The sequence below is a fragment of the Spizellomyces punctatus genome (genome assembly GCF_000182565.1).
Source record: "Spizellomyces punctatus DAOM BR117 chromosome Unknown supercont1.11, whole genome shotgun sequence".
Taxonomy (NCBI): Eukaryota; Fungi; Chytridiomycota; class Chytridiomycetes; order Spizellomycetales; family Spizellomycetaceae; genus Spizellomyces; species Spizellomyces punctatus.
This window is the reverse complement of record NW_015971547.1, coordinates 548,337-570,349: the sequence shown is the minus strand read 5'-3', so window position 1 is coordinate 570,349 and position 22,013 is coordinate 548,337. Positions and strand designations below refer to the sequence as shown.

The window sequence follows — 22,013 nt, the reverse complement described above, 5'->3', positions numbered from 1 at the left end:
CTTCGCAACGCTGCGGGCAGGCAACGAACTTTTCCTTTTTTTCCTGTCTCGAGCTCGTTAATAACCGAGTCATTACTTGGTTCGAGAACATCCCTTTGATTCAGGTATGTGCCAATGTCGAGGACGAATGCGTGGCGGGGAACGTCATGTCGCGATTTTGCGGGCTTGGAATGACCCAAGAAAGCTGACAAACGTTGTCGATTTAGGTGATCCACAATGCCTCACTCATTCGGTTAGTGGATTGTGTTTTGGCGGAAGAGAGCACGTTTCTGCGTTTATTGGGATGATTTTGGGCGAGGGATTGGAACTGAACTTGGGGAAAATCTTGCTCCAATAGGTCTCAGGGCGCGGACTAGGCACCTTTTCTCTCGGGACTTCCGGGCGAAGGGTCCCGTCAAGTTGTCTACCTATCTTAAGACTTACAAGGTTGGTGACATCGTCGACATCAAGGCGAATGGTGCGATCCACAAGGGTATGCCCCACAAGTTCTACCACGGGTACGAGTTTCCACTTGTTTTCGCAGTTGGAGGAGGGAAGGTGGATGTTCGGTTGTGGCTTACTACTCATTTATAGCAAAACTGGTATCATCTACAATGTTACCAAGAGCTCCGTTGGTATCATTATCAACAAGCAGGTTGGAAACCGCTACATTGAGAAACGTGTCAACATCCGTGTCGAACACATCAAGCACTCCAACTGCCGATTGGATTTCTTGCGTCGGGTTAAGGCTAATGCTGCTGCCAAGAAGGAAGCCAAAGAGAAGGGTGGTATGTGTCGAATTGAAGATGACGGATCGTATTACATTGTGAACCACTCGAATGGATGCTAAGAGGTTTTGCCCCCTAGTCTCTTTCAACTTGAAGCGCCAGCCCGTTGGTCCCACCAAGGCCCACCATGTGTCCACCAAAAACAACCGCCCTACGACCATCAGCCCTGTCCCATACGAAGGTGAGGTGATGACACAGTTCCACGGATCCTCGTATTCGTTACTGACTGTCGGCTGTTTTCTTTTCTTTTGCGCCGTTCTCGTTCCGCTCTGTTAGCTCTTGTGTAATTGTTCACTTTCTAATAAACGCAATTGGGATGTTCTAAACCACCATTTTTTCTATTTCGACTTTCACTGCTAAAAAACTAACTCTAATGCGTATTATAATGTGCTATGCTGAGCTACACGTCCATTGTCCGATCCATTTTTGCGGTCTTTTGAGGACCAGACGAGTCTGTATGAATAGGTAAAAGCGTTTGTCAAACCATCAGATGCGGCAGAGGTAAAGATCTATAGGCACGCTTGCCCAGCATTGTGATCCTAAGCGGACTCCTTCGAAGTGCTGTCTCCACATCAAAGTAGTGACCACCTGCTTCCACCATTCCCAATAGTCGTTCATGCTTCATTAGAGGTCGGATTTCCAGTGATGGACGTCCCTCATCGCTTATCACAAGTTGATCGGTCCAAACGTCACTGAAAGCGACATCCTGTGAGTCCGCGCCTGTGCAACGTCCCCGGGTTATTAGATCCTTGACAGTAGCCCAAAATTTCCCACGTTTAGGCTGCTGCTGCGTGTGCTCGTGCGAGAAGTGGTTCGCGGTGACGTTGCGTAAAGGGTAAGTGGGACTACGTTTGGCTTGTCTCCTTTTAAGATTACTAGGACTTGGCAATGACACAGACGCACGGGATTGAAGACCTTGCACCGAGTTACTTGGAAACCCCAAATCGTCAAAAGCTGCCCCAAATTCGTCTACCATGATCACGTTCCGCGAGGCAAAGAAATCCTCGACGCATTGTGGGTGACTTGAAGAAAAAGGCTCTAACAAGCTGCTTGAAGACCCAACCAGCTTTCCTTGATAACGAGTCCAAAAGTCCTCCATTAAATTCAAAGCTTGTGAGGTTGCTGCCATGCCTTCATTTGTGTGCTGAGCATTGCACGGACTGACACAAGTTTCACAGAGTTCATAACGGGAGACTCGATCGCTTTCCATCAATACCTTGTAACCCACGGTATGGTCATGAAATTGGATTGGGCTATGGGATACCGGGCATAGCAAAGGAGGTAAAGGAAATGAGAACTGTGGGAGAACGCTTATCGGACCGCGGGGGGTAATCGGCACAGACGACCCTGTACTCGCCATTCCGCAAGAATCGATCGTGCATGTATCCACATCTGTAATAGTGGAGGAAGCACTATTGTACTGTAAGTACGCTACACCATACCTCCTCATTGAGGGTTTCAGTGACGGCACATCCAACCTGTTTCCCGCGTAACTGTCGATATCACTTTCAGGTTCTGCCCAGGATCCTATCGCATCGCTCGGTGTCCTAATCATGCCCGTTGCTTCAGTCAAGTAAAGATTAGGAAAAGCACACAAACTAATCCCGTAAGACGATGGGGAGGACAAAAAGCATAAAGCCATCGCACGCTGGGAAGATCGGAGCACTGGGTTGTGTCAGCAGCCTGTCATGGCAACAAGGATCTTGGAAGCTCGCGTTGCTGAATAGGCCTAGTAGGATGCACTATTAGATCTTCCTCCTCTGCCATTTCTTGAAAACGATAAGAATACCTGCACCATTTGCGGCCGGGGAGAGCATGATAGACACCATATAAGCATACTAATGCCAATTGCGAGAAAAGGCGTGAACCTACACTTCACTTTCGTTAGCCAGAGGCTTCGATAGGCGATCTCTGGTTGGGCTTGCTCCTTCCTTGTGCAGACTGAACTAAACAATGTCCGACACGCCACACTCGGGAAGAGGTCGTGGTAGAGGAAGAGGGCGTGGTGTTTCGATGGCTCGCATTCCTAGCAGTGCATCAGACACGACATCCACATCATCTGCCACATTTGCGTCCCCTGTGCTTCCGCCGAGTACGATGGCAGGCTCTCCTGCAGTGCGACCAGCGCCGCTTCTTCGTTCACAGTCTGTACCCCAATATTCCTCCTCCCCACTTGCCGTCGCTGTGTCTCTTCCCAACTCGCCAACCACAGCAACGACTGCCGCCGGAAACGTTTTTCACTACCAGCCCGGTCACCCACAATATCCAACCTACTTGGCGGCTCTGCATTATTACATGAACCAATACAACGTAGCGTCTCCCAACGGGAACCCTGCTGCTACCGGTCTACCAGGAGCAACCCCTTCATCTACTCCCGGCGCCACACCTGTTGCCTCCCCCCAGAATCCTCCCGATTTTCAAAGACAGGCCAGCATATCAAGTGCAGTTCCAGGGTTGGAGAATGCAGCAGGGTCTATAGTGACAGGTGAGCAACTGTTGACAGCAATTATATCCTACTGGTGGGGATAGAGGGCTAACAAAAGGAACCAATTTAGGCGCGGCAAGCACCCAACATAACCGTCAAACTCCCAACACGGCTCGTAACATGCATTCCTCAATCATCTCAAGTCTGTCGGCAAACTTGCAAGCAGCATCCTCTCGACCCCCTATGCTTCCTGGAGCAGCGGGACTATCCACACGACCCACTATGCCCCCTGTTGATCCCAGTACTCTACCAATATTGACGAAAGACAGGATACGGCATATGGTGGCTCAGGTGGATCCATTGCAGAGGTTGGAAAATGATGTCGAAGAGGTGTGACTTCTGCATGCACCTTCAACGTAACTTCCACATCTCATCATCACTCGAATGACAATAGATGATGCTGGAGATTGCCAATGACTTCATTGCACGGGTAACCGAAAAAGCATGCAAGTTGGCACGGCATCGGGGCTCGGATTCAGTCGCCGTGCGGGATGCAAGAATACCACTGGGTATGTACAGGCTCCTGCCTTGTGCTTTATGCATAATGTTACCATCATCGCCACCCCTCTTATACGAGTTTACTTCTAGAACAAGACTGGGGTATTCGCGTTCCGGGCTTTGGCACCGATACACGTGACCGAGATGACAGGGAAGAGCCTTCCGGCGAGAAAGACACACTCACAGATACAGAGAAAACCCGTCAACACATTGCTAGAATGCAAAAAGTGCGGGAAGCAATTCGCGAAGCTGGACGTGGGAAGCACATGCACCAGGGGGCAGGAGGTGTCAAAAAGATCGCGGCGAAGGGAAAGGATAAAGCAAAGGAAAAAAGGCGCAGTTGAACAGGGTCGCCACTGCTGTATAGTTTATGCGTGCACTTTGAAGCAACATGTAGATACTATTTTGGATCGTGTCCATTTTCCTTCGACCGAGGTCATATCTGTGTTTTAACAGTACGTTCTCTGCCTTTCTCTGGCAAGGCTTGAATAAAAAAGCTACAGTGTCGAAAGTGGGTAAATCCATCCGCTTTGCTATAGATGTGATTATTACAAGGCCAGTCATCTCCAATGCAGATGAGAGCCACAGCGCGTGAGTTACAGTACCAGTTGTTTACGTAATCTTTCTGAAGTGACCACTTCTGCGCTACGCTTTCCGCCATCAATGCTCCAGCGCAATTTGTAGCCAATCCTATGAGCAGATTCTTGCGCTGTCTTAGTACCGCACTGCGCGGAGATAGCTTTCCGTCTTTCCGGTATTTGTGGACATTAGAAGGTACAGTACATGGTACTTTACGCGGAGACAGAGACGAACATTTTATGTATTTTGTTTATGCACGCTGAAGGACCACACGAAAGGCTTTTACATACTGAGTCATCAATCAGAGAAGGAGAAGGAACATCCAAAACATCGTATGCTTCGGCCACGGTAGACGACATTGCCACACTCTTTGTTGCGAAACGAAAACGACTATGGACATCCGAAGATGACAATAAACTACTAGAGGGCTTAAAATTATGGGGTGAAGATTGGACAAGAATTCAACAAACATTACCTCACCGTACGAAGCCGCAGATTAAGCAGCGATGGGTTCGCTCGTTGAAAACAGCGCGGAAGTACGGCAGATGGGATAGCGAAGAGGACACTGTCATTCTCAACGAACTTCAAACAAATACGCTTGACGCTTTCGCGGCTGCATCGAAAAAACTCGAAGTACGTCACACTGGACAGATCCATAACCGGTATAGATATCGGTGGAAGCCTGAGCTAGTGTCTGCGGTGAATAACGATGCAGAAGGTGCGAGGCCTGGATCTAAGCAAGAAAAATTAGTACAGGCCACCAAGAAAGCGATAAAAGTGCTTTCTGAAACACCCAATCAAAAAGGAACCTATCGCCGTCTTACCCCTTTCACTGCAGAGGAGGATGCCCGATTGCGACGGGCCTATTACGACTATGGAAACAAATGGCATATTATAGTCCGTGACTTTCCGGGTAGATCTGTGAAGGAGGTCTTCGCGCGTTGGTGGAGAGTTTTGTGCATTCCGGATGGAATGAAGAAGAGAGCATGGTCAAATGAAGAAGATGAACTCGTGTTGAAGGGCTATGACCGCTACGTGCAAACAGGAAGGGTCTGGATTCGTATTTCGCAGGATCTTCTCCCCAGGCGGACACCGGCGCAGATTTGTGCACGATGGAAAAAAATAACTCCTACGCTGAGTCGAGGGAGATGGTCTCAGGCGGAGCACGAGAAGTTTATCAAGGGACTCGAGAAGTGGGGTGACAACTTTCCAAAAATCAGGAGGGAGTTTCTTCCGAACCGCACTACTGAAGCCGTACGAACTCATTATTATTCCTCCATACATCGAGTGAAGTACCCTGCATTGTGGACCTCGGCTGACGACGCCCAATTGCTGAACGCCATAGATGACCATGGCCGGCACTGGGCCTTCATTGCAAGGGAATTCTTTCCCAATCGAACATCAAAAGATTTACATGAACGATGGTTGATCATAGAACCACGGTTCAGGAAGGGAAAACTACCGTGGACCGCGCAAGATGATCAGGAATTGATAGAATCTGTCGCCCAACTTGGGTTAAAATATACCGAGCTGGGGTTGCTGCTGCGACGGGCTCCTCACGCTATCAGAAAACGTTGCGCGAAGTTGGCAATTGAAAACAAGTTGACATTGCCAACAACCTAATCAATACGCATCCAGTTCATGGGTCACAATAACAGAGTAGTTACCACTCTTTTACTGTACCAAGACGGATGACGATTCATGTATGATAATATGTACTGTCATTGAGCAAATAGTGCTCGTGTACTTTAATTCAATTTGTACCGAACTTTTTCACTTGACTGACGCATCAAACATGATCGTAGTTGAAGTTGTACTAGAACAAACAGTCCATGGCTTGGACTGTGTCCCATTCTTAATATCGGCGCATTACCCACTACCACGAATGTGTTTTAGGATCTGCGCTCGAGTGCAGAAGAGCTCTACAGGAAGTAGGAGGTATGACGTTGAATCCAATGAAATGGCTGCATGCCCATGCGCTCAATAAACGGAACCCGAAGTGCGCGGAGGCAATGTCTAGGGAGGGGAAAGACTGAGCACGACGCCTTGTGGCACTGAAAACGAGCGCATTACTCCATAAGCTGTCCCCCACAAACTTAAAAACAATATCACTTACTTGCTAGTGCAAACCTCCTCCAAGAAGTTGATCGCGTGTGTGGCACAGCATCCAACATGTCTTTGTCAACGTAAGCCGCCAGCCCTCACCCTCCTCCAATTGATATTCCAGCCAACGATCGATGTCCGTGCCGGCGTTCCATGCAACCCGCAATGAGCCCAATGTTCAAAGCAATAATTTACCACCCCTGGCACCGGCAGCTGAGAGATTGCGGCGGGCACTCATTGATGACCGACGCATAGTGGAGTCGCTTCCCCAGGATAGGCGACCACCTCTCATATCGTTTCAGCGCCGATCCAAGATCGGCAACGCATGGGCAGGAAGCTCGCTGTATAGTGCTGCCCTTCAAGATCATTTTGCACGCTCATTAAGTTTACATCGTGTGACTGTCCCATCCAATGCTGTAATCAGTCGTCAGAGTGCGCCATTTGTTTCTGGCAACGGTCGGTTAAGCACAGTTCTGGCAAAGCCATGCTTGGACCCCCGTAAGCGTCAGCGCGCAAAATGGGAACGTGAGAAAGATATTGCCAACCGGAGGAAATCTCCAGGGAAAACATTGCTGGATCCTCTACAACATGCTCCTCTCGCATGCAGAGGCGCCCAATTCAACGACGAAAAGGAAGCTTCACTGGATCCACCAGCAAAACCCCTTACGCTTGCCCAGCGCCTTGGTATTGTTGCCAGACCACCGCCTCGACTGACCTCCGACGAGTGGGAGATCGTCAAGGACTTGTCCTTGAAACGAGATAATGGTGTGGATCCCTGTCCAATCTGTCAAGAACCTTTTACGACGGAGCACCAGGTGCGAATAGGTACTACAAGCCAGTAGTTGATTTTTTACATTTGCTAATTCCCAATGTTATTAAAGGTCCTTCTCTCTTGCTCGCATCTTTTCCATCGCGCATGTTTGGATTCGTATGAACGGTATGTCCAGAAGAAATCTTGCCCCCTCTGTCGCGAAGCCAATTATGAAAAGAGGCTTATATTTGAAGGCAAGAAGAGGGTAGGCTACTATTTTGCACCTGAAAATTGGTCACAAACAAAGCTTATGATTATCTCTACAGTACCTGCACACAGCAGCAACCATGTAGGTCACGTCGGAGAGGAGCATGCGACACTTTCGCACTTACTAGGATCATTACTCAGAATTCAAAAAACATGGAGAATGTGGGTTAAGAGGAGACGTTATCAAACTTACCGAAAGAATCATCCGCCGAATGACCGACGTCTTCTCTCGAGCTGGCATATGGAACGGGTACGAAACAATTGAAGTTTTGGGAAGTCGAAGCATACCTTATAGGATGTGTAAGCCCTGATATTACATTCATCGTGTCACAGCTCTCGGACTACACGGATATCTTAGCGCAACAAGTACACTTTGAAAGCCAGGAATTGCAAAGCTTTCTGCGTGAAATGGACAATACGCTCGCTCAAAGCAGAACAACAATTAATGAGTAGGTGCATATACTCGGCTATTGTTCAAAGGAACTCCTATGAAGTCGATTTATTTGTGGACAGAACTTCAGCCAAGTTTGCATCTCTTCAAGTGAAGGCGTGCCTTACTCAGGAGGAATGGGACGAGATCACATCCCGCGCCTGTGAGAGGGGACTGGAAGATGATTGCGCGATTTGCATCATGCCTCTATGTCCCGCACCAAAGGCAGGGAGTAAACGACCAGCTAAACAACTTACTTTGCTGAGCTGCTCACATATATTCCATGCTCAGGTAAAATTCATGATTGCTTTTTGGAGTTTCCAGCAAGCAAGCGTCTGACCCATTTTATATAGTGTCTCAAATGCTTGGAAAAATTCGATAACAATCTACATGTTCATGCATGCCCCGTTTGCCGTACAGAATATGAGAGAATATTGCTTTAGAATATAGCGTTGAACAACCTATGCGGTCATGCACTTCTCAATGTCATCACCGGAGCGTCGTTATTATTAACCGCGCGAGCAATGGCCAGATCAGATCCATTTCTTTTTAAAGAATGTTTATCAATGGATTCTGAACATCCAAGACAACGATAAGCGAAGCTCATGCATGACTTTGAATATGTATCAGTTTCCTGGATGCACTGAGATGTGGCACCGAATCAGAAGTAACAGTACTACGGAAATAGCTGAGCAACATGGCGGTTACAAACAGTCGTCGGAAGGAGAGGTTTTTCTCGTGAGTGGAGACGCCATATCATTCATGTCGTTCACGGGATGGAGTAACAAACAATACTGCAGAGAGTGATACGCAACGTACATCTGATCGGGAGGGCTCGAAGGTGTTCAGACCATGCATCCACCATCCAGTAAATTTGAATATTATATAGATTTATTTCAAAGTTAATAAATTCATGATATGAGCAGCACCTCTTATATCTAAGCTATTTACACACAGTTAGAACATAAATATTCTTCTTTGTCTCAGAACGTCGTAGCCAGGATAGCCACGCAGCGTTGGATCATTTTTAAAGCATCGCTAGGCTCTTTTGATCGAAGTTGAGCGGTGAACAGGATATCCTGCCTCTCCTCATTCAGATACACAGGCAGGAGAACGTCATCTCGCCCTGTCTTGTCTCCACGTCTCTTCACCCATCGGATAAACATCTGTATTGGTCGCGGCTGCAACGCCGAGGACAGCACAAGACCGTCATCTATCCACTCGGCACCCTCCAATCGCATACCTTGATGAATGTTCCAAGTTTGTAAGCAAGTTGATAAGATTTTCTTTAAAATAGCAAAATGAAGAGCTTACCAGACAAAGCAAAGCCATCCGTGTGTTCGGCATTCGAGCTGATCTTCTCGTCAAAGCCGATAGAAACATCAAGCTCTAGTTCCTCCAAGGAGGACTTTGTGATATGCGCGACCGTCTGGCGGGTGGCTGTGATAAACGCTTCGGGAATGGCGAAGCCGCCCAACCAAATCTGTAGATTATCATATCGGGCAGCTTTCGCGATCACGTTCAGCTGCTTGAGGCGCTGATTAAAGTCCTGCATCCATTGATTCAGGGCAAGCCGCTTTGGAACTTTGTATGTGAGCCATTGTTGGGGTATATTGCCTGTCGACATGAGTGCTCTTAGTACCATCGATGTATGAAGGGGAAGTAAGATAAAAGACCCAACCTTTTGAAATGGCATTGGAGAGAGAACGCAACCGATTCGTTTGCTTCTGTTTGCCAGTACACATCTTCTGTAAATCTAGCAAATCTTCCCGAATAACTCTTAATTGATCCTGTGCAATTTCTTGCTCGCGCCCAAAGAAACGGAAAAGAGGGCTTTTGGTTACATCGCCGTCTGTTCTCATCGATGGTAGAGCCTAAAAATGATTTACATATGATGACACTTAGACATCTCGGTTTCTTGTGGGGAACCATGATTAGCAGACTCACCTCGGGTAGTAGCTCCAGCCATCCTGTGACCATCGCGGATAATCCGCGCATCCAAGTGGGGTGACCCGATTGGTCTGCCCCATTTCCAGCAGTACCGGGGGTTGGAGCGATATAAGCCATCTCATCGTCCTCGGCGCTATATCTCAATTTACGGACGTTGCTCAGCATGTGTTCACCTAGTTACTCGGGCAGTGAGAAACAGTCTAGTCGATGATCACATCCCTGAGTTTTGACTATACCTTTTAGAATCATTCGCATCATTTCTGCATTATCTGGTAACCCCAGCCAGGTGGGCGGCTGCTGTTCTGGTAGCTTGTCAACCCACTCCAAGAACTGCTCCATACGTATGCCGTCGGGTATAGCCAATTTCGAGATCCCGTCCATTTCCTCGACAAGGGGATAATTGACATCATAACTGGCTGGAGTAAATAATCGATCGACAAAGCTATTCAACAAGTACTGATCAAACTCATTGTCGATCTTCCCTCCATAAACAGTTTCCTTAATCAAAGTGCGAATAGCCTTCCATGGGATCTTTGCTGGCGGCACATTAGCACGACCTTGTGCGGCGGTGTCAATCCAATGGTCAATCACGGTAAGCGCCATGTCTTGGTCAGAGTCATTGAACTCATACACTTTTGACCACCCCAGAGGAGAATACCGAAGTCGCTCTTGCACAACCGCGTGCAGCCATCCAAGCAAGAAGTGTAGTCTCGCTCGTTCACTGGGCGCCTTCACTCGAGTCGGTGGAATAGCGTTGAGCGATTCGTATAGATTAGCCTTTATACCAGGTAATGGCTCGAACATCAGAATGCGGGACATCCGTAATAAGTTCACAGGAACCTTTGGATTCGTCTCCATCGTTAGAAACAGGCGAAATTGATTGTGGGCTTTCATACTGTGCAATCTTTTTTCCAACTGGCCAAGCCATATCGGCGCCAGATGCACGTTCTTCAGAAGAACCCAAGTTCCACTTTTCACAGCGGTGGCAATAGCCGCATCTGCTTGAGCAAACCCTTCCGCCGAGCCCATGGCTACCGACGCCATGCGCGCAGACATTTCAGCAGCAAAGTTTTCTACACGATAGCTCGCATCATGGCCGGCTACGGAACAAAGCGCTATAGGCGCCGGGTTTACCATCTCTTCCATAACAACTGACCGCAAATTGAGATCCGTTGCATTCAAGAAAGTTGGGCCGAAAATTGCTTGGACAAAACCTGCAGCCGCAGGTATGAGACGGTCAGGACGCATGCACTTTACAATTATCAAATTATTAAACGCCGTAATTATGGGTGCTACAAAAGCAGCACTCAGTAAATAGAGAAATAAATGCATCAATTACTGGATGAATCTTTACCTCGCCGGGCGTGTTCCTCAGACCAGCTCGGGACGTTCAGTTCAGGCTCCCTTTCGGCCAAAAATGCTTTCCATATCTTATCATTCGTCTCCATGTGCAATGGCAGCTTGCTGAATTCTGTCAGTCGGCTGCATTCTGCGACGCGGCGCGCTACCTCCTCGCCGTAAGAAATGACAAGTTTTGTCGAAGGTTGCGCCGATGCAATTTCGCCGGCGCCTCCAATCAAGAAGTCGTATTCCCGCGCATCAATCTGTTCGGCAGCCCCCCGTAACTTCACTTGTCCTAGCATAATCGCGAAGATAATCTGATCATCGTGAAGCAATGCCCGAGATGTTCGCCGGAAGGAATTCTGGAATAGGTCCCGTTCTAAAATCTGCAACCGCTGAGCTGGATCCCGAATATCTTTCAGATTCGGATTGTTGTGCAGGATATACTGGAAGATCTCCAGGAAGAAATCAAGAGACAATTGGTAAAAGCGGTTCAGGAGACTGAGCTGTTCCATAATGAAGAAGATCGCGCTGCAAGAGTTTGCTAGCGGTGTATACACCGCCGTTACATTTTCGACTTCCTGCATGATAATATCCGTTTCTTCGACCTTCCGCGTCACTTCCGCTGCTTCCTGCTTCAAGGTTTCCAATGTTGAGATCACGGTGTCATCGTCCAATATATTGCCTTTAGACGCATTGAGCGCCTGAAGCAACGAGTGCTCAAGATGGCGTAGTCTCAGCTGGAATTCCCCTTGAAGTTTGAGCAAATCTGTGCGCTTGCGATCGGTGTCTGGTCTCTCTGCCTTCAAAACCTCATGGAGACACTGGCTCTGGAGGCTCTCACGAGTTACCGTAAAGTTCACAAACGTCACTCGGCTGCATAAGTCCGGAGGGAAATTCACGGATGGGTCTCGCGTAGATAGAAATAGCGTGAAAGATGGTGAAAAATCAATATCTTGACCACCTAATCGGATAAGAACACGTCCACCGGTGCGTCGCAGTTCCCTGTTAAGGACGGGATTGAGAATGGGATCCAGATGTTCCACATCCTGAACTAGTAGCGGATTTCCGAATCGCAGTGCACTCTCCAGGACCTTCAGGAACGAGTCATCCAAAAAGCTGGTCACCGTTATCTTACGATCTTTGTATTCGTTCAGAAGGAAAGCCGTAGCTTGGCCGGATGGATCGATGAGGAGAGGGTATCGGTTATAGCGCTTAAGCATGATGGCGTTTTCCGTGCAGAGATTGTCCGCTGGAAGCGAGTTTGCTTGCCATGCGATACGTTCGTCGGCGATAGACAGGTAGTTTGGAATTGAAAGCTCGCGCTTAGACTTAATGCCAGCACTCCGAAGATGTGCGGACCACCGCTGCAACAGCGTTTCTCGATACTGCTGACTGAAGTAGCCTCCATATGCCATAAATGCTGCTGATAGAAGCACATCTCCGACGATGGTTGCCATTTGTGCTTCAAAAGATCGACTGCCTGACTCCCATCGCTCCTTTTCCGACGCTAGGTTGTCTAGCAGTCGCAAACTTCGCTCAACTCGGGTCTGGACAGTCTCCATCTCGGTCTTCAGAGACTGTGTTTCGCTGATAAGCACAGCATATTCTTCTTTGTATCTTCCGATACTCTCCTCCAGGTCTCTTATCATGGTTTCAATCGACGCCGCCCTTGTCTTGGTCACTTCGGCGCTCGCTTCCAATTGCTGTACCTCTTGACGCAGCGGTCCGACTCTTTCGAGGATGCTCGCGTACTTCACTTGAGCAATCACCCATTGTACGAGAGGGCCACATGCTTGACTGGCGCGATTGACCGTCTCAAAATTATATTTCGGGTTGGCAAGATAAGAACTCACCACATCCTCTCGCACCTTTGCGCTCATTTTATCAGTATCATAATTAACGATGCTCGGAATGAAATCGTCTTTGCGGATAATGGACTGAACAGTCTTCCACGAGTCGGCTTTATGGCCCAATAGCATGCAGACAGATTCCATAGCCATTTTTACAGCCTCCGGAGGGTTGCTCATTGTCCGCACTTCCTGCAAATGTTGCTTCTTGATGCTACTGACGCTGTTCTGAGCCTGGAGCACTGCCGGTTCTGCTTCAGCAAGATCTTGCAACACAACCTTCCTGCGCTCTTCTATCTCTTGATTCTGTGCTGCAATAGCTTGCTGAATCTCCAGCGACGCCTGTTTCTTTTGCTCTGCCTCCTGCTGATCAGCAACCATCTTCTTCAGTTTCTCGTTGGCTTCGTGGTTCTTCGCCTCGAGCTCTGATCGCTTGATGGCCAGACTCTTCCGAAGCTCTTCCACCTTAACAACGGTCTCTCGCAATTTATCCAAACCAACGTTGAGGTGACGCTGACGTTCCTCAAGATCCTCGCGCTTTTCGTGGAACAGTTTGACATAGTGATTAATGAAATCCAGATAATGTCGAGGGGTGACGTGGTTGAGGCGCCCTTGGCGTTTGTTAAGTTTTTCGTTGATCTCGTGTAACGACTTGTGAATGAAAACCAACGCATTGACGATCACATCACGATAGGTAGGAGGCATGGGAAGGTCCTCATAAACAACCGGGAACTCTATAGGTGCAATGTACCCTGGCATTTCAAGGTCCAATGCTTGTGTAAACTCTCTTCCAACTTGGAAGAAAGCTTGGTCAGACCAATCGCCGAACCAGTCCAGTACACAACGGTTGAACAGGGCAGGGGACGTTGCTGCTCGAGACGCTAGCCCGTCTTGAGGTGGATTCATAGTAAAGACCACGTGTAGATTCTTCATGATCTGGTGTGTGAACCACTTGTACAGTTCTTCAGTGCTGTCGAGCATCAATCCCTCTCGCTGTGCCCCCTCTTTACAGGCGGTCATGAGAGATGCGTGCTCATCACCCTCGAACAACCCTGGAACTTCAGCATTCGCCAGAAGGGTATTCATCTTCTCCAAGAAACCAGAATCCAACACATTGGACTCATCCATTATAAAACAGATCTTCTCTCCTTTGCACCCGGCCCTGCGCAAAACGGTTCTCAAATCTTCATCGAAATCTGCCGCAGAATACTTGTTGTGCACCTTTATTTGGAACACACTCAAGCCATTCATCCAGGCGACAAAGCGAGAGAGCGTGGTCTTTCCCGCCCCACTAATACCAATGAGGAGAAGGTGTCCCTGCATTTGACGATAAACTCTATCGATACGCAGTACGTGTTCAAGAACATCGTTGAAAAGGACCAATGGCACATCCAACTCCTCTTCGTAGAAGACCTTGAGTCGGGCCTTGACAAAGTCCCGCAGTTCGCCGTGTTGGACTGGTACATAGTATTTTGATAGCCAGTTCGAAAATAAAATTGGCCGCGCAAGCGCTGCCTCCCGATTGATGCCCGGGAAGTGCTTTAATGCGACGGTTTCTATCATTTCATCTGTCCATTGGCGTTCTTTCTGGGACACCAAGCGATCTTGGAATAACCGGAGCGCCTCATGTGCCCAGATGCGCACCAGCCCCTCTACAGGTAAACTTTCCAAAGGCTTCATTGCCTCAAATATGCCGCGGACCCAGCGGGTCAGTTCACGGGGGGAATAGATATAATGAAGTTGCTTATCGGGTGTGAACTCTTCCTGAGACGCAAGGTAGAACTCTACCATCGCTGCGGTCAAAGGCTCAGCATAACCACGCAAGGATGGAACGACTTTCAGCATCGCTCTGCTGAATGTGCCGTAGATCTGCATCAAGGACGCCTCGCCTGGGTAATCAACCATCATAACGGGGGCATGCCGGAGGAATCGATGTGATAATGGCACACGACCAGGGTCGGTCGGAGGATTGCATGCTCCAACAAATTGTATCCTTTCCAGTCGCACCCAGGCTTTGTCGCTCTTTCGCCAGAAGCCGCCGTGTTCAACAAGTTGGCGGATAAAAGAGATGACACGCTGTGTACCATATTTATCCATTGCAGGAAGATTGATCTCATCACAGAAGAGAACAAGCCATCGCCCAATTGCTTGTGGTGATAAGATTATACCATTCGGAGTCTTACGATACTCGCAATACTGCTCGAATGTCTGTAAGATCAACTCTGGCGTTGTCGCACTGGAGAAGTTTAATCCGACAACCTCCATCTCAGGGAGTTTTCGAAGTGACGAGAACAATGTCATGGTCTGTCAAAGGTCAAGATGCACGATCAGCTTACTGCTATGATCGAAGCTAAAAAAGAACGGTGTACCTTTCCTGAACCAGGCGGCCCACAGAGAATGAGAGGCTTGTGCTCAGACAACCACGAGTATAGCACCTCTTCGTGCCGAACAGTGTCCATCGTCGGAATAACAACATCAGCGGCCGCAACATTATGCGTTTCTATCTCGATTGTAGGCACCTTTGATTGCCACTCGACCCATTCTCCGGTGGTTATGCTAACATCAAAATCAATGAGGGACACTCCACCTGCCGGAAACTCTAACGTGGAGATGCTCCGGAGGTAGTCCCCAAGCTTGGCTCTTGTCTCTAATTTTGAATCTCCAGTGAAACTCCACACGACGGCCAGCAGAAGACGCTTTGTCACAAAGGTGTCAATGAGGCTGACACTCATCGGAAAGTCTGGATGCGAAGCATTGTAGTCCAATACTTTTCTGACAACATTGTTCAATAGGGTACAGAGCGCTGTAAAGGCTCTGATTTTGGTGAAGTCCATGATATGCTCGACTTTCTCTACGAAATCCATGGCTCGAATAACCAGTCCTCCATTCTTCATGTGTGGTGCCAATATATCTGCAATAATACGCTGGGTCTCGAGCATGGGTGATCGGTCTGAGCTACGCTCATCTGTCAATATAGATGAAGTGTCTTCGTCCGCATCATTGAGGACAACATGGCGAAGAGTCTCCAAATAGTTGTTGATGGCGACATCAAGACTCACGGTCTCTTTGCTGAACCACACCATTCCACAACGACTCACTGTCGCAAGCGTTGCCTGTTTCAGATCCTCCACTTCAAACATGATACGGACATTGGGTGGCAGATTCAACCGCTCGCCATTTGGCAGGGTCAAGAGCTTATTGTCGTCAAGCACCGAGTTCAAATTTTCAACCCATTCTGGATCAACATCACCGTCGAATATAATCCAGTGTCGCTTTGACCCTTCACCCCGTACATTCTCCACGATCTTCCTCAGAATATGCGTGAACAAGCCGTCGGTCCATTCTCGAGTAGTGGGATCCATGTGCCCGTATAAGGCCTCTTTCGACATTGCCTTGGGGTCAATAACGTACGAAACCCCTTCAATGCCCTCTATGCGACTTAATGCATCCAATAACACTTGATGGGCCGCCGTTTTCCCTGATCCGGAAGGTCCTACCATCATCAAACCATGATGGATGCTTTGAATTTGATACAATTGGACCACCTTTTCCAGCCAAAGTCCATCAGCAACAAGGCGCCGCTTGTCGCATGCCACCTTGATGGCGCGCTTCAATATCTCTAGGTCAACAGGTATGTATTGAACTCCAGGGAACACATCGTCAAGAAGGCTAAATTACGACTTCGAATTAGCAATGCTGCGTCAGGGCCAATAACCTTTGATCATACCTTTGAAGCAGGGCAATATCATCAGCCACCAGTTTAGGAATCACTGTCTCTCGGACGCTGCGAATAAGAAGCTTCTGCTCCGACACTTCATCGGATATGCCTTCCTTCACGTCTTTGTCAGCAGCCTCTGGTTTCGTCTCTCCTCTTAGCTGCTGCAATACCTCTCTTTTCAAGTTTCCTGCGCTTACAAGAACACTCTTCAATGAGCGCAAGCCGAAATCATAGTGGTTTTGCGGTGACAGCTGCTCATCGCACAGAACAAAAAGAGGGACGACCTTAGAAGCCAACAATTCTGCTGATCGAAAACCTTGCGAGTATAGCATGACCTGCGCAATCAGTTCTCGATCGGGCTTGGTCATGGCCACGCTGCGGAACAGCTTCTTCAAATTGTCGGGCAGATTGGATCGACCAGCGTAGCCCGGGTTCATGGTAATGAAGATTCCCGTGCTCGGGTCCACTTTGAAGTGCTTGTTGACAAGCTCGATTTCCTGGCCGTTTTTCAGTCCAAGTTGAATCGACTGCACTTGTTGGGATACTGCAGAGAGAATTCTCTCCTCCAGACGATTGAACTCGTCGAAACAACCCCAAGCTCCCACCCGGCACAAACCAATGAAAATGCGTCCCATCGCCTGAAAATCGAAGTTCTCATCACAGCAGAACACCAAAACAAATCGTCCCAGTTGAACACCCAAAGCCTTTACACTCTCCGTTTTTCCCGTTCCAGCAGGTCCGAAGGGACTCCCTCCAAGTCGGGAGTTAAGGGCTTGGGTCAAGGTCAAGTAACAACGATCGGTTAACGGTGTCTGCACGAGACGGTCGGTAACACCCAAGTACTCATATCCATAGTTGAAAGTTGCGTTCGCCATCTTAACGGACAGCCGCTCGAGAGGATTTTCTACCCCTTGTTTAAAGTAGAAGCGCATTTGTTGTAGCCACTCAAATTCGTCCGGAGATGTCGTCTGACTGCGAAGCAATTGCCGGATAACATCACGCTGGTGAACTAGTTCGGTGATCAAATGCTCACACTTCCGCCTCCGTATTGGCGCAAGGTCCGTCAACACCAGATCTGCTAGCACATTTAACCCATTTTCCACAAGAGACAGCGCATCGTTTAGAGGATGGGTTCCTTTGCTTTTCCCCTCCTTTGCCGTTTCTAGAGATTTTTCAACAGAGTCCGTCCAAAGAATTTGCATAGACAATACTACCAACTGATCAGGGTATTTGTCCATCCAACTAAGGAATTTGGCTGCGTCGAGCTTTGATGCGACATGGAAGGAAGCCATGTCAATCACGGCGTCTGAAAGCCACATGGCAAGAGACATCCGCATCTCCTTCTCCAGCAACGTCAACCAATCGTTGATGCGAGGATGTTCTTTGACGGAAATAGGGTGTTTCAACATAACAGTCTCACCCTCCCTGGACACCAAACCTTCGATCATCGACGAGTCCTCGCTAAGTAGCAGACTGGCAATTCCCGCAAACATCTTTTTGAGATGTTTCTGAATTCGAATAATATCCTTACTATTACCAATCAGCTCGAGAAGGTCCTCATCACCCACAAAGTAGAATCTTGGAAATGAGGAACGTTCTCGTTCCAGATATTCTCCGAGGGCTCGTTGGATTTTGGATAGAAGATCCGCCAAACGTTCCATGGACTTTTGGATGCCAGGGATGTTCAGAATGTCTACAACGAATGGTGACTTGTATACCTTCTTCATCAAGGACATAAACTCGGCATTGACGCTCTGAAACCTGGAGCTTTCCACAGGTAAGAGATGCTTGATGTCGACGCTAACAGAGAATATGCCTTCCAGATACACCCATTGACGTTGGACATCAATCCAGACGTCAAAAAGCATGTGGATCCTGTTCAGCTTATCTTCCCAGGTGGAGGCCTCCTCTTCAAAGACCTTAAAGAATGGCGAGTGCTTCATTGCAAAAAGTGAATTCAAGTTCTCTGAGCATTTCGTAAACAATTCTTCCCATCCCTTGATCAACCGGCACTTGTTTTGATATACGACTAGATCCAGCGCGAAGCTGGTCCACGTTTCCTTAACTTGCTTCAAAAATTCTTCCAACGCCATCTCGCCTTGCGCAACAGTAATAACCTCTCGAATTACCGCTTCATTCTTCTTCAGATCCACGTCCCACAAATGGCCAATGGTCAACTCTGACTGCGAGACCTTGGCCCCCAAGTCCAGAGCTTTGAAGAGTTGCCTCCAATGACGGTCCTTCAATGCCTCCGACTTGAGCTCAGTGACCAGCGGATTGACCTTCAGGTAGCCCTTCAGCGTTTCCTGAGCGTAATCGAAAGCCGCATACTGACGCATGCGACTGGACATTTCCTTCATGGACATAAGCAGCTGGTCTAGTTGCTGGCGAATCTTGCGAGGAACCGCCGACGCCCAAACGGTATCGCGAATCTCGTTAATGCCAGTCCATAGACCGGACAGCGCTACCCATACTCCCTTCAAGTCACGAAGCTCTTCGAGAATAGGCTGTAACTTATTGTCTGCCCGTCGATCCAAATCTAGTGCTTCTTTAGCTCGAGAAACCTGATTATAATCGTCTTGCAATCGAAGAAGGCGGCCTTCGAAAATATTGAGACTAGCCACTGCTTCATCCGGCATGATATCACCCTGCAAGGGCTTGCTTTTGTCCCAGTCGGCTGCAATGTCTCGGATTTTCTGCTCAACCATTTTATCTTCCGCGACGATCTTGACCTGCAATCCAGCTGCATATCGGATGTCAACTATTTTGGCTCAATAATGGCAGTTATTCTCGCTACGCACCAATTTGTTCCTGGATTGCCTTTTTCTTTCTGGCTAAAATCTCGTTAAAAGCACTCCATTCCCCTTCAACATTATCGACATATAGCCAGTCATTTGGAAATTGGTATCTTTGGCGCTCCAAGACCTTTTGGCTGCTTTTGAAAGTCTGCACTTGTTCAGTCCAAAGCGGAATCTTTCTCCCAAGGTCCTGGACGAATGTAATGAACGCTACTGCTTCCGCAGTTGAACTACCATCCGCAGACTGCTGTTCTAGGTCTGTGCGTGACTTGGACACTGTAGAGTAAAAGTCTCTCATACTACTTCCCAGTTTGACACCGAAACGGTTCAGAATTTCCCGCTGCCACTGATCGTATTTTGCGTTGACCTTTGACTGAACCTGTTCGTAATCAATGACGATAGGACCGAAAGATCTCTCGGTTTCAGAGTTGTCGAACGTCGCTCGAGCCTTTTTGATCTCCAGCACTAGCTGTTGCCACAACCGGAGATCATCTCCAAGCTGATCATACACGTAATGGGATTCCAGATCCCAAAGAGATTGGTAGCGCAACCAGATCTCGGTATATTCTTGGACGCTTTTGATCCTCTGCTCAACAATATCATAGCATCGTTCCAGAGAGTCTGACAATCGGTTAAGCTAGACATTAGAAAACATCGTGAGATACGATCATCACCATTTCGCGTATACCAGGCGTGGCGATTTACCAGAATTGCATAGGTCATGTTTTCCTCCTTACGATGCGCTCCAACACTCATCTCATAGCTGGAGCTTTGAATGGGCTTCAGCGTACAGAGATGCCCTTCAATTGCAATAACAACCATCAACGTAAGTAATTTATGACACAAATGAGGCTTTGCGGATGGTCTTGCCACGCGTGCATACCTAACCAGAAGTGTAACTGCCTGTACCAATTGTTTCGCGCCTCTTCGATCGGGGGATCCACGTACATAACCTGATTCTTCAACGCAATCTCGTGTACCATGATTTCTAAATTTGGCCTTCGTTCAGTATCTCCCTCGTTGGGTGCCCCTACGATCGAGTTTCGCGCAGAGGGTGTGCTTGCTTTGTGGCCCCTTCGTCGCCTATGATCGATGTTTGCAGGTTCCTCGTCCCCTTGCATGAATTCGTCCATCCATGACTATTGGCAGAAAGTGCGTGAAGGTTAAAATTGCGGGAAACACTCCAGCGCGTTCCATAAATGTGACTACCTTGATTGCCGTCTGCAAACGAGCCGCCAGTACGGTTTCTATGTCAACATTCAGCTTGGCGGTCCAAGATGCCAGGTTCGAATATCCTTCAAGATTTAGGCGATCGATCTGCATACCAGTCAGAATCGCATTTAAATCAGACCACTGCATCCAGTGTACTTACTAGCTTTTGTATTTTCGTTAACCGATCCTGGAACGCGTTCCGTTCAAAACGGCACGTCTTCAATTGACCGATGGTTTGATGAATCTCATCGCTCACGACAATGGCCGAGTTCACTTTATCCTGGAAAATAGTAACCACTGAAGCAAAGTCTCTAACAAAAACGACATGCCGATTCTCGCGGCCATCACTGTAAGGGGGCATCATCGGGCGCGCGTCATACTGAAGAAAACAAACCAGGTATCCATTAGGGGTACTCAAACGAAGTGATAAATCCAGTGATGATACAGACCGCATTAACAAAGTAGTCCCATCGAAGCTGGATACCCCGTGAGATGTGAGAGTGTACATCACGACGGTACCCAGCTACCAGCGTTGAAATCCCATCGTGGCGATCAACGTTATACGCTGTTTGGGTATACGTCCGCACTGTTTCGCTCAAGGATACTGCGAATGGATATACACGTTTCGCATCTTTTGCAATATTGGCGACAGTATGAGGAACCTGGAAGTTTAGCCAAAGCAAGTTCCGCACTTCTTTGAAAAGTGTAATTGTTTGCGACTCAAAGTTAATGCCAAGTTGCAAAATGTTGCCTTGCGCCCTGTTCCGACTAATCTCGAAAATCCGCCCAGTCACCGAAAGCTCTCGTTTCATAATATCCGCCAGCCATGTGTCGTAAATGGGCCGAGTGTCGAGCTTCTTGCGGAAGGAACTGCTTTCCGTTTGCAACTTTTGCCCCTCGGCGTACATTTCCCATCCCTTCCCTAATACGTCTTCGACTCGCTTCATGTACAAACCCAACTGTCGCTCAATTTGTCGCGCCCAAATTATTGCCCCCGAAATTGGTGGTAGATCCCGTAGTTGACTCATTTTGTACGCTTGGGAATTCCTGTAGTGCACCTTAAACTTGTCGTGCAGCTTTTTAATGTCATCCTTCACGCTTTCTATCAGATGCGCCTGATACTCCTGGATGGCGCCACGAATCTTTGGCCGTACAAACAGCGCATTGAACTTTGAGAACACGCGGAACATTTCATTTGCATTCTTGGCAGTTCCCAGCCGATCCCTGAGTCGTGCAATTATTTGATTCTCAACGCGCGAGACCC

At 48.2% G+C, this 22,013-nt stretch overlaps 6 protein-coding genes across 6 annotated transcripts in view; 4 read left to right on the top strand and 2 right to left on the bottom strand.

Moving 5' to 3' along the window:
* Positions 1-23: 23 nt before the first annotated feature.
* On the top strand, positions 24-1,099 carry SPPG_06263 (uncharacterized protein). Its single transcript, XM_016754476.1, has 6 exons — positions 24-104; positions 207-232; positions 338-497; positions 574-767; positions 847-948; positions 1,044-1,099. The coding sequence occupies exons 2-6, from the start codon at positions 217-219 to the stop codon at positions 1,052-1,054; spliced, it is 483 nt and encodes a 160-aa protein (XP_016606618.1). The 5' UTR covers positions 24-104; positions 207-216; the 3' UTR covers positions 1,055-1,099.
* SPPG_06262 (uncharacterized protein) lies at positions 1,086-2,254 on the bottom strand. Its single transcript, XM_016754475.1, has one exon. The coding sequence runs from the start codon at positions 2,215-2,217 to the stop codon at positions 1,246-1,248; it is 972 nt and encodes a 323-aa protein (XP_016606617.1). The 5' UTR covers positions 2,218-2,254; the 3' UTR covers positions 1,086-1,245.
* A 264-nt stretch (positions 2,255-2,518) lies between these two features.
* On the top strand, positions 2,519-4,266 carry SPPG_06261 (uncharacterized protein). Its single transcript, XM_016754474.1, has 4 exons — positions 2,519-3,252; positions 3,323-3,582; positions 3,647-3,761; positions 3,841-4,266. Exons 1-4 carry the CDS (start codon positions 2,721-2,723, stop codon positions 4,092-4,094), a joined length of 1,161 nt encoding a protein of 386 aa, XP_016606616.1. The 5' UTR covers positions 2,519-2,720; the 3' UTR covers positions 4,095-4,266.
* A 155-nt stretch (positions 4,267-4,421) lies between these two features.
* Positions 4,422-6,151, top strand: SPPG_06260 (uncharacterized protein). The gene is made up of 2 exons (XM_016754473.1): positions 4,422-4,524; positions 4,595-6,151. Exons 1-2 carry the CDS (start codon positions 4,443-4,445, stop codon positions 5,950-5,952), a joined length of 1,440 nt encoding a protein of 479 aa, XP_016606615.1. The 5' UTR covers positions 4,422-4,442; the 3' UTR covers positions 5,953-6,151.
* A 410-nt stretch (positions 6,152-6,561) lies between these two features.
* On the top strand, positions 6,562-8,728 carry SPPG_06259 (uncharacterized protein). The gene is made up of 7 exons (XM_016754472.1): positions 6,562-7,247; positions 7,314-7,448; positions 7,510-7,532; positions 7,592-7,700; positions 7,784-7,899; positions 7,964-8,171; positions 8,234-8,728. The coding sequence occupies exons 1-7, from the start codon at positions 6,567-6,569 to the stop codon at positions 8,321-8,323; spliced, it is 1,362 nt and encodes a 453-aa protein (XP_016606614.1). The 5' UTR covers positions 6,562-6,566; the 3' UTR covers positions 8,324-8,728.
* Positions 8,729-8,753: 25 nt separating this feature from the next.
* The window catches only part of SPPG_06258 (uncharacterized protein), a gene marked incomplete at its 5' end in the record, with an annotated part of 15,210 nt that continues 1,950 nt past the window's right edge, over positions 8,754-22,013 (bottom strand). The window contains 14 exons of the mRNA XM_016754471.1: positions 8,754-9,123; positions 9,195-9,497; positions 9,562-9,754; positions 9,828-10,003; positions 10,067-11,122; positions 11,185-15,325; positions 15,391-16,690; positions 16,749-19,482; positions 19,541-20,174; positions 20,243-20,337; positions 20,421-20,676; positions 20,747-20,854; positions 20,910-21,083; positions 21,208-21,996. Coding sequence (XP_016606613.1) covers positions 8,864-9,123; positions 9,195-9,497; positions 9,562-9,754; positions 9,828-10,003; positions 10,067-11,122; positions 11,185-15,325; positions 15,391-16,690; positions 16,749-19,482; positions 19,541-20,174; positions 20,243-20,337; positions 20,421-20,676; positions 20,747-20,854; positions 20,910-21,083; positions 21,208-21,996 — 12,219 coding nt within the window. The 3' untranslated portion in view covers positions 8,754-8,863. The remainder of the gene's footprint in view (positions 9,124-9,194; positions 9,498-9,561; positions 9,755-9,827; positions 10,004-10,066; positions 11,123-11,184; positions 15,326-15,390; positions 16,691-16,748; positions 19,483-19,540; positions 20,175-20,242; positions 20,338-20,420; positions 20,677-20,746; positions 20,855-20,909; positions 21,084-21,207; positions 21,997-22,013) is intronic.